The sequence below is a fragment of the Narcine bancroftii genome, chromosome 7, assembly GCF_036971445.1.
Source record: "Narcine bancroftii isolate sNarBan1 chromosome 7, sNarBan1.hap1, whole genome shotgun sequence".
NCBI classification, from domain to species: domain Eukaryota; kingdom Metazoa; phylum Chordata; class Chondrichthyes; order Torpediniformes; family Narcinidae; genus Narcine; species Narcine bancroftii.
The window spans coordinates 192,951,988-192,964,084 of NC_091475.1; the positions used below are offsets into that span (position 1 = coordinate 192,951,988).

The 12,097-nt window shown below is 43.6% G+C and overlaps 1 protein-coding gene across 7 annotated transcripts in view; it reads left to right on the forward strand.

Moving 5' to 3' along the window:
• LOC138739553 (CRACD-like protein) overlaps window positions 1-12,097 on the forward strand; it is a 138,604-nt gene that overhangs the window by 74,718 nt on the left and 51,789 nt on the right. For all 7 annotated transcript variants that reach the window (XM_069891853.1, XM_069891856.1, XM_069891854.1 and 4 more), the window contains 2 exons: window positions 535-694; window positions 10,962-11,100. In XM_069891853.1, the coding sequence (XP_069747954.1) occupies window positions 535-694; window positions 10,962-11,100 (299 nt within the window). The remainder of the gene's footprint in view (window positions 1-534; window positions 695-10,961; window positions 11,101-12,097) is intronic.

The window sequence follows — 12,097 nt, forward strand, 5'->3', positions numbered from 1 at the left end:
AGAGGTGAGGTGACGGGGAGGGCAGGGAAAATGTGCAGAAAATAGAGGAGATGCGGGAAAGGGCTGAGTTGATAGCAGTGGAGGGGAAGCTGCCTTTTTTTTTGAAGAAGGACATCTTGGATGATCTGGGATGGAGGACCTCATCCTGGGAGCAGATGTAACAGAGGAGGAATTGAGAGAAAGGAATGGGATCTTACAGGTGCCAAGGTATGAAGGGATCTACAGGTAACTGTTGAGAGTTGGTGAGTGTGTGGAAAATATCCGTAAAGAGTTTGTCTCCTGACATGGAGACAAAGAGATCGAAATAGGGGAGAGTGTGGCCAGAGATGGACCAAGTGAATTTGAGCTCAGGGTGGAAGTTAGCAGCCAAACGGATAAAGTGGACGAGCTCATTAGAATTGGTTTCCAGTGACCTAATTATCAAAAGATAATCCCTCTCAGGTACGAACTGGTCTGTGGTGCAGTTTAATTATTTTTTTAAAAATTGATGTAGACTTTCGCTTTTTGAGCTTGCTTTGCACCATGTTTTTTTAGGAAAGAAGAAACTAAGGTTCAAATCACTCAAGAGGCTGTTTGTCAAAAAGAAAAAAAAGGAATCGATGACAAAGACTAACTTGAAGCAAAGCCAATCGACAAGTGATGTTACCTATCCAGGATCCCAAACTCCAGACCCTGACTCTGAGGACGAGCGAAGGTATGGCTCCTGTTCCAATACTTCTGAATCTTATCATTTTAATATCTAATTCCACGAGTTGGCATTTATGGTGGAATATACATTTAGAATTTATTTAGGTTTCAAGGAAATGACACAATGTTGTGCCTTCATAGTGGAAACTAACCTGGCGGACTTTGACTGTGTCATGGTTTTCTGATGGAAAAGAGCTCGGGCTCAAAATGTCAACTGCCCTTTACTTCCTCTGGCTGATGCGTGACCTGCTGAGCTTCTCCAGCACCTTTCTGCATTGTATTCTTTCAGTAAATTCTGCCCACAAGCTCCTGGGTCAGTTGTATCCATCGTTGCACAGATTAGAAATACTTGATACAATGAGGGTCTGAAACGAACTTGATTATTTTCCAAAATTTCAAAAAATGTGGTCAGGTGTTTGTTGATTATTTTGGACCTTTTTATTTTGAACCATAGAACAATGGAACATAACAGCACAGAAAAAGGTCTTTTGGCCCTCTGGTCTGTGCCAAAATATTATGTTCTACTGACCTGCACCTGGTCCATATCCCTCTATATTCCTCCCATCCATGTACCTTGTCCAAATTTACCTTGTTTGACAAAATTGAGCATGCATTTGCCAATTCATCTGGTAGCTGGTTCCACACTCTGCATGGAAAAGTTCCTCTGACTGTTCCCTTTGAACCTTTACTCTTTCACCCTTAACCCATGTCCTCAGTGGAAAAAACCTACTTGCATTTACTCTATCACAATTTTGTATACCCTGTCAAATCTCCCCTCATGCGTCTACGCTCCAGGGAATAAAGTCCTAACCTGTTTAACCTTTCCCAGCAACTCAATCCTTCCTGGCCACACCCTTGTAAATCTATTTTGCACTCTTACAATCTTATTGCTATCCTTCCTGCAGTTCGGTGACCAAAACTGCATATGATACTTCAAATTTGCCATATCTTCTACAGCTTCACCATAACATCTTAACATCCTTTACTAAAAACTTTGATTCATGAAGGCCACATGTAGAGAGCTTTATTTATGAGCCTATCCATCTGTGACACCACTTTCAGGGAATCATGTATCCCTCTGTTCTACCACACTCCAGTATCCTTCCATTTACCATGTATGCCTTACCTTGACATTCCAGAGTGCAACACCTCACATTTGTCTGCATTAAATTCTATCTACAAATTTTCAGTCCATTTTTCCCGTTGGTCCATATCCCTCTGCAAGATTTGAAAGCCTTCCTCCCTGCCCATTACACCTCCACTTTTTGTGTCATCTGAAAACTTGCTGATCCAATCTAATACATTATTATCCAGATCATTAATATAGATGACAAACAACGATGGACCAGCAGTTCAGCACCAATCCTTGATCCACACCACTAGTCACAGGCCTCCAGTCAGAGAGTCAAACATCCACTACTGCTCCCTGGCTTCTCCATAAATCAATGCGACTGAACCTTCAAGACTAACCTCCCATGTGGGACCTTGTAAAATGAATTACTAAAGTCTGTTAAAGAACAGTGATGGTCTTTCCTTCATCAACTTTTCTGGTAACCTCTTTGAAAATCTCTGATTTGATAGCCATGACCTAATATACACAAAGCCATGTTGCCTATCTCTAAAGTGTCCCTACCGATCCAAATACTTGTATATCTGATTTCTTGGAACACTCTCCAATTACTTACCCACTATTGGCATCAGGCTCACCATCCCATAATTTCCCAGATTATTTTTAGAGCTATTTTTGAACAATGGAACAAGACCTACCCTCCAATCCTCTGACACCTCACCTGTGGCCAAAAGGCATGTTAACTACATCTGCCAGGGCCCCTAAAATTCCTACACTAACCTCCTTCAAGGTCCAAGAGAATATCTTGTCAGGCTCTGGGGATTTATCCATCATTTTTGCCATTAGACACCTCTGCAACTCCTCTTTCAACTGTATGGGTTCCATGACCTCATTGCTTGTTTGTCTCACTCATAGATTCTTGCCAGTTTCCTGAGTAAATACAGATGGAGAAACTCATTGGAAAGCTATCCCTTCTCTTTTGACTCCAAACATAGTTGGCCATTCTGATCTCGAGGATTAATTTAGTTCCTTGCTATGCTTTTGCTCTTAACATACATGTAGAAGCCTTAATGATTTTCCCCCACCTTGTCTGCCAAAGCAACCTCATGTCTTCTTTTATCCTTCCTAATTTCATAAGCCATCTCCAATATAATTTTCCTGATGGATACCTCATTGTACAAATTGGTTGTTAAATGATATGCTGTCCTCCCACACAAATTGCATCAAAAAGTACTCAGTTGATGATCAGACATTGAATTGAACATTTTAATGATCCAGTAATAAAAAGTGTCTTTTAAAATTGCTTTGATTTCTTCCTTCCTTGTGCATGAGAATGTCTTCAACAAAACCTGATGAGATTTAAAGGACAATTTTTGCCACAATGAGGAATGTTGATCATAAAATTTAATTAAAAACTACTCAGATGGAAAAAAAATCAGTCAGACGGAGAGATTGGCTTGACTAGGATAGTTTTTTTCTCAAACAAGGGAGGCTGGGGGAATACTTATATTAATTTAATTTAGACATACAGCACAGTAACAGGACTTTGTGGCCCACTAGCCCATGCCACCCAATATATTTTGGAGGGTGGGGAGAAACCGGAGCACCCGGAGGAAACCCATGCAGACACGAGGAGAACATAGAAACTCCTTACAGAGAGTGCCTGGTTCGGACCCGGGTCGCTAGCACTGTAACAGCATTGCACTAACTGTGCAGCCCAGTTTCCAGTTCTGATAAAGGGTCCTGGTCCTGAAAGGTTAAATGTTTCTTTCTACAGATGGTGTCTGATCTCTTGCGCGTTCTGGCATTTTCTGATTTTGTATCTCTTTGCTTAAACAAAAGGGCACATCTAATAATGTGAATTAAACAATGCAAATCTGAGTCAGGAGTCAAATGGGAATTTACTGTAAAAAGCTTTAATTGATAAATTTCTATTAAGAACTGAACTGCTTGGGTATTTACCTTCTTTGTAAAGTGTTATTTGGGTCTGTATTATTTTTACGAAAACAAATGAGAATAAACAAGAGAGCTGCATCACCTGAAACGTGGCAGCCAATTTGCACTTGCAAGGATCCAACAGGGCGGTGATAATGACCTGACAATCTGTTTTCAGCTGCTGGCAAAGTGATAAATGTGGTACAAAACTCCCCCTTTAAAATGGTCCCACAGGAGGTTTTCACTAGAGCTAGTCCCATAAGAAATTATTTGCCTAGTACTGCCAATACTTGGCCAATCTAGGGAGATGCCTGCAGATTTGAAATAAAGCCGAGTTTCTTGTTCGTATTTCATTGCCAGTATACGTTATCAACAATAATCACTGAGCTATAATGCTGGACATTCATACATCACCATTCACTGCATAAAACTATTTGCTTGATTTAAGTTATATTTGTTGTAAATTTTATTTTACTTTCTGTGGTGCACTGTTAGCCAGAACCAGACACACACAAAGATAAAGTCTGTACAACAGGCTTTAATCCACAAAAACCTCCACAGAGCCAGGCTGACGTGGCTGCAGCAACTCTGAGTGAGGCCTCGGGAAGCCAGCGCAGGCTTAGATCCTGGAGGGTGATTGACACCTGACCGGGTGGGGCTTGATCCATTCAGGCCGACTGATTGGCAGCCGGCCAGGTGTCGTCCTGTCCCCTTACACTCCTGCAGGTACAGAGGTTGCCCTCTGCAGTAGGCCAGTGGTGTACCACCACACTTGCACATCTTTTGCTTCTCCATCTCTGACTAATGCGAATCTTTGTCTGCCTTACAAAGGCAGACTGAAGGCAATTTTATGTAATATGACATTCCTGTTTTATTGCACGACAATAAATAGTATCTAATGAAGCATGAAAATCTGCAGATGCTGCAATTGTAGTAAAAATACAAATGCTGGAGGTCTCGCAGAGTCCATAGGAGGTAAAGATACATTGCTGAGATTTCGGGCCCTGAAATAGTATCTAATCCATTTTAAGGGAGAAAAATCCAGAGGCTCCACATTTCCATATAGAAAATGCAACATTTCAGCACAGTACAGGCCTTTCAGCCCACAATGTTGTTCTGACCTATGTGAACCTACTCCACAACAATCTAATCCTACCCTCCCTCACACCCATACATACATGTGTCTATTTAAGAGCCTCTTGAATGTCGCCATTGTGCTAGCCTCCACCATTGTCGCTGGCAATGCAATCCACCCACCCACCATTCTCTGCGTAAAACAACTTTCAGATTTATTGTCAGATACATACATGACATCACATGCAACCCTGAGATTCTTTTTCCTGCGGGCGAGGCAGAATTACCATTTATTGGCAGTGCAAAAAAAAAACTGTACTCAACATACACATGGAAACAAATAATGTAAACAAACTGTGCATTACAGAGAGAAAAAAAATCAATAAAATGCACAAGTAAGAGTCCTGAAATGAGTCCCTGATTGAGTTTGTTGTTGAGGAGTCTGGTGGTGGAGGGGTTGCAGCAGTTCCTGAACCTGGTGGTGCGAGTCTTGTGGCACTTGTACCTCTTTCCTCTGATGGCAGCAGCGATAACAGCATATGCTGTGTGGTGTGGATCCTTGATGTTTGCTGCTGCTCTCCGACGGCAGCGTTCCCTGCAGATGTTCTCGATTGGCAGGGAGCGTTTTACCTGTCCTGGGCTGCATCCACTACCTTTTGCAGGCCTTTACACTCAGGGGTTTTGTTGTCGCCATACCAGACCACTCTCCACTCCATCCTCAACATTCATTGGAATGACTTCATCACCAACATCGAAGTACTCGAGCTGGCAGAGTCCGCAAGCATCGAATTCATGCAGCTGAAGACCCAACTGCGCTGGGTGGGTCACGTCTCCAGAATGGAGGACCATCGCCTTCCCAAAATCGTGTTCTATGGCGAGCTCTCCACTGGCCACCGAGACAGAGGTGCACCAAAGAAGAGGTACAAGGACTGCTTAAAGAAATCTCTTGGTGTCTGCCCCATTGACCACCGCCAGTGGGCAGATCTCGCCTCCAACCGTGCATCTTGGCGCCTCACAGTTCGGCGGGCAGCAACCTCCTTGGAAAAAGACCGCAGAGCCCACCTCACTGACAAAAGACAAAGGAGGAAAAACCAAACACCCAACCCCAACCCACCAATTTTCCCCTGCAGCCGCTGCAACCGTGTCTGCCTGTCCCGCATCGGACTTGCTAGTCACCAACGAGCCTGCAGCAGACGTGGACATACCCCTCCATAAATCTTCGTCCGCGAAGCCAAGCCAAAGAAAGACCAGACCATGATGCAGTTACCTCCACTGACACTTCCGCTAGACATTCATCCATTTAAACTGGCATTTGTTATTGTCTCCGCAGGAAAAACATGCTAGATGTGCAGGCTAATTAGATGCCTCACAGGCCGCAAATATATTTCCATACATTCCTTTTGATATAAAATGAGGCCGTTTGACCTACGTCAATGCCTGTTGACCAATCCCATTCCCCCATTAAATTTTGCCTGCAACCTGTTCTCCCTCTTCTTATCCTCCCATCCCTCACAGATACTATCACTTACCTTAATAGAAGGGATACTTTACAGCAGTGGTGGCCAAACCTGCTTAACGAAAGAGCCTCACACGATAAACTTCAGACATTTGAAAGCCGCAAGACATGAAAAAATATCACATACAAGTTTTTACTCTTGCATACATATGTTACAAAAAATAGATAACTATTAAGGAATATATGTACATAATAAGATTAATTAATGTATTTGGTTTTTAATTGCAAATTTGTATTAGTTTCAATAATCAAAAATATACTCACATAATAGACGAATTTTGTGGACCAATGTTTAGTGTAAAATTTAGGGGTTAACTATTAGCCCATTTGGGGTATCAGGAGCTCCGAATGGTGGGCGGGCTACTGGGGCCTAGGCAAGAGTCCGCAGTCGGGGCGTTTTCAATCACAAATCATGTTCACTAAAACAACCATTGTGAGCACCGTTTTTTATGATTCGTGTCTCAGCCAACAGATTTCCATTATGTGTCTGAAGCACTGTCAATAACTCCGGCGACGATCAGTTAACCATAAACAGAAGGCATGTCTCACGTTGCTGACCTAAGGCCCAAGCTTGTTCTGGGGGAGGGGTTATGGCATTGTCACGTTTATTAGGGGAATCAAGGGGGAGGAGCCACAGGTACAATCAGCAAGGGGCCGACCAGCCATACACGTACAACCAGTATTAATGGTAGTTCCACCACAATGTCAAAGGGCCACATGCGGCTCACGAACTGGGGTTTGACCACCTCCCCCGACTCCCCTCCGAGCTTTACAGTGACCACTTAACGCATTTATTTGGAATGTGGGAGGAAGCAGTGCTTCCCTGAGAGAACTAGTACAGGCTCCATGCAGACAGGACCAGAGGTCGGGTTTGAGCCCAGATATTGGCACTGTGAGGCAGCAATTAAACCACTGAGCTGTAGGTTTTCACCCATATCCCAGTCTCTCCAAAGGTGGTGGCAGGAGGACTCTTCACGGCAGTTTTTTTGGGGGGGGGGGGGGCTGCACTTTGTTTTTGTTCACCCTCGGCACACAGCCCTTCATCGCGGAATGTGCTGGTCTGCAACAGTCAATTGTGGATGACTCCTTTCACTGGAAAGGTGGCGAGCCTTAGTTAGACTAGTTAACCTTCCAGCAGCAGTTGGTGTGAATCCCTGGGAAGATCTCGCAGAACACAGTCAGTCATAGAGATTTACAGGCCCTTCATCCCAACTTGTCCATATCAACCACAATGTCTTGCCAAGCGGTTCCCATTAGTTCACATTTGGCCCATCTCCTCCGTGGAAATATGTGCACTTCAGCCCAGGGTGTGGTGCTGACCTAAAAAACCTACCCCAGCATCAATCGAGCCCATCCTCACCTCATGGCCTATAACCCACCGATTTTATTTAATCCACGCGCTTGTATAAGAGTTTTTTAAATGTCCTACACTTGTGCAGCTGTTTGCGATTTAAATTGATAAGGTTACTAAATTTGGAAGGCTCTGTAGATCGGAGAGGTCTTGAAGAATACTGTACAAATCTAAAGCAGGCAGATGAGCCTAGTGAGGGCAGGACATTTAGGTCTGTGTGGGCATTGGGTCCAAGGGCTCTTCCATCGCTCTCCGATTCTACTGCATCCCTTTCCAGCTCTTGACAACCTGCAAGTTATTCTGAGGAGGTGATAGTGGCAGGATTCATTTGCAGCCCAGCAATGGTAGAATCGTCCTTCTCCACACTATAGCATAGATGAAACTACCATTGTCAGAAAGAAAGAAAACAGCATCGAGCTGTAGATTTACCTCAAAGTCAAATCTTCCTGATGCAGGGACAAAGGCCACCCGATTGTCCTTCAGAGATTTATCTCCCTTACAACTCAGGACTCCATCTCAGAATTACATCCCATTTTTTTCTGATGTGAAAATGAGATGGACGTGCATCCTGGCAACGTGGTAAATTCCAATGTAAGGCGATGAAAAGAGGACTGTTGCACTCCCTGGGAAGATGGTCTGTCACACACCTGTCATGTATTAATTCACCTTGCTTTAAATGGGAAAACCTACCTCTGCCTCTTAAAAATAGTTCATCTTTTATTTTCCTCTGATTCCATAAGATTTAATTTTACTACCTTGAGTATAATGCCTAAGAATTCCTCCGTTGCTCAATACAAACATTCAAATGTACTCATCATAAAGATAAACTATCGTTTCTCCAATTATGTGGGCATTTTCTGATCATGTGCTGACATTTACTTTCAGGTATGTTTAATATTTTTACAATTTTGAACATTTATTTTTAAAATTTAGACATACAGCTCAGTAACCAGACATTTCGGCCCGTGCCGCCCAATTACGCGCAATGAACCTACAACTCTCCCCGGTGTGTCTTGAATGGTGGGAGGAAACCAGAACCTCTGGAGGAAACCCACGCGTTCACAGTGAGAATGAGCAAACTCCTTACAGACAGTGTGGGATTTGAACCCTGGTCCCGATCGCTGGCACTGTAATGGCATTGTGTGAACCGTTACGCCAACTGTGCTGCCCAAAAACATTGTTCAAAAAAGTTCAGTATTATTTTCTGGTAAATTTTAACATAGGCTCAGTTTTCTGGAGCTTTGAAAATATGTATTATATCATTACCCAGCAAAATGTAGTGAAAAGTAATAAAAAATTGAGTTATGTAAACAATTACTGAGCTGCCGTTTTTCAAGTTCAAGTTGCCTTTATTTATCATTCATACCATAACTGCTAATGCACAGTAAGTATTTAAATGGAGACAAGCTAGGGAGTGGGGAGGTGCAAATGGATCTGGGTGTACTTGTTCACCGGTCACTGAAGGCTAACATGCAGGTTCAGAAAGCTGTGAAGAAGGCAAATGGCATGTTGGCTTTCATAAAGAGGGGATTGGAGTATAGGAACAGAGACGCCCTTCTGCAGTTGTACAGGGCCCTGGTGAGACCCCACCTGGTCTCCAATTTTGAGGAAGGACATACTAGCTATAGAGGGTGTGCAGCACAGATTTACAAGGTTAGTTCCAGGGATGGCGGGATTGACATATGCTGAAAGGCTAGAAAAACTGGACTTGTATCCGATGGAGTTTAGAAGGATGAGGGGGCACATGATTGAGGTATACAAAATGATCAGGGGGATAGACAGGGTGAAGTCGGATTTCTTGTTCCCAATGATGGGGGAGACGAGGACTAGAGGGCATAGTTTAAGAATACAGGGTAGGCCCTTTAGGACGGAGATGAGAAAACATTCTTTTACCCAGAGAAGTGTGAATCTGTGGAATGCTCTGCCACAGAGGGTGGTAGAGGCGGATTCGCTGACTATGTTCAAAAGAGAGTTAGATAAGACTCTAGTGGGCAAAGGAGTTAAGGGTTATGGGGATAAGGCTGGAAAGGGGTACTGATGGTAATGATCAGCCATGATCTGTAAAATGGCGGTGCTGGCTCGATGGGCCGAAAGGCCTACTCCAGCTCCTATTGTCTATTGTCTATTGAAATAATGTTTCTCCTGGACCATGGAGCATATTTGCATAAATACGTGTTAAAAATTAAAAGACAATACATTGAAAATCCATGATACAAATAGTGCACATGTGTTTTAGGAATTGAGGAGCCTGATGGCTTGTGGGGAGAAACTGTTGTATAATCAGGACATTTGAGCCCAAATGCTACAGTATTTCCAGAGGGCAGAAAGGAGAAAAGTTTACATGAGGGGTGTGAAGAGTCCTTCACAATGTTATTTGCCCTCTGCGTCCATCGTGCGTTGTAGATATCCGTCACGGTAGGAAGGGCGGCCCCAATAAAATTCTCCGTTGACCTCGCTATCCTCTGCAGGACTTTACAATCTGAAATGGTACAGTTTCCAAACCAGATGGTGATGCAACTACTCGGAATTCTCTTCATGCATCCTCTGTAGAGCGTAGTGAGGATGGAAAGTGGGAGATGATAGCCGTGGTCCTTGGGGATTTTTCCGGCACTCTACTAGTGGCAAAACCTGCTGGAAATGGCTGGTCATATTCTGATCTTCTGAAGTGCAGAGCTTCCTTGGGAGAATAATTAAACAGCAATACAGTCACTTCTGCCACCCTATGGCAGTACTCTCTGGTCGAATTTTCTCTCAAATCTGAATAAACCACCGGAAACCGCTACAATCAAAGAAAGTCAGAAACATTTTCAAATGTTATTTTAACATTTTTTTTTAAATGTTTTTTTTTGCATGTTGCTCTTTTTATACACTCTGGAAATTATGCTATCCATGTTTTGTTTTAAGAGATACAGCACGGAAGCAGGCCTGTGCTGACTAACTCCACCAATTAGCTTGCAAGTCTTGTACATTCTTGGAGGGTGGGATGAAACACAAGCACTGAGGAGAAAGTACAAATTCCTGACAAATAGCGCTGGATTCAAACTCCAGTTGCTGGTGCAGTACTAAGCCTTGCACGAACTGCAACACTACCCATATATTTGTATAATAGTTTGATTTCCTGCATGATTGAGTTTAATTTGCCCAACTTCCAGTGCAAAGTAAAGGCTTTTTAGTGTTGTAAAAATATGATTACTGTAAGTGAATCTGAGGATGCATTCCCTTAATCCTGTACAGCTTCAGCGGACAACCGAATTTGCTGATAATGGAACAAATGAACTTGACATTGTTGACTGTTTCGGAATTACAGTCTTGTTTGTTTCCTCTTCTAGTGCTTGTAAAAGTATCTTGGGAATCAGAGCACTGTCACATGACAGCATTTTCATCCCAGACACATCTGGGGAGCAATCTGTTCTGCCTGTGCGAGTGTTTTCTCAGGAGACTGTATCTGCACCTATCAGAGCTTTACAGGTAATGAACTTATCATATCCATGTGCTATAATGCATTGTTTTCATCTGGTTGCTAAATGCTATTTCATTTTTTTAAAAATGTGTATACTCCATGTGCCAAATGGTACAGTAATGATAATGAGTTGATTGTCAAACACATAAATACATTGTACATTTATGCCAAAACTTGCTGCAGCCAAATTGGTACTTTTGTAAAAAACAATAATAGTTTACATTAAATTAGAGTAAAACACAAAAGTTTGCAGACACCTTGATTGAAGCACGGGTACACAGTCCTTTATCCGGAACCCTTGGGGGACAGTGCGTTCCGAATTTAGGATTTTTCTGGATTTCAGAGCAAAAGCTAGCTGCCCCAGACTTAAGCCCACCCGAATTGTGCTGCCTTATCCACCCCCTTCCAGTCGCGCTGGTGTCTCTCTCCCCCACCCTGCCCACCTGAGTAGCGCTGCTGTATCTCTCCCTCTCCGCCCGCCTGAGACGCGCTGCCGTCTCTCCCTTCCGCCCGAGTCACGCTGCCGCCTCTTCCCCACTCCCCCCCCCGCTCCAGCCCAACCTCGTCGCGCTGCTGTCTCTCTCACTCTCTCGCTCTTTCTCCTTCTCTCTCCCTCCACTGTACAAGAGCCAGGAAGAAAATGCTGAAATTTGGAGCTTTCCGGATTTTAGATGTCCGGATAAAGGATTGTGTACGTGTACAAACACAATGCTGGAGAAACTCAGCAGATCAAACAGTGTACTTTATGTAGCAAAAATGAAAATACATAACCAATGTTTCGGGTTTGAGCCCTTCATCAAGGTATGGACAAAATGTGGGCAGGTGCCTGAACAAAATGGGTGGGGGGGTGGGGAAAGGAGGAGCACAAGTGCAATCTCACATTGGAGAGGGTGGGCGCAGACTGGGAGATCACTGAGCACCTTTGCCCTGTCCACATAATGGCAGCGATCTCCCACCTGCCAACCGTTTCAATTCTGCACCTACTCCCATGGTGACATGTCTGTC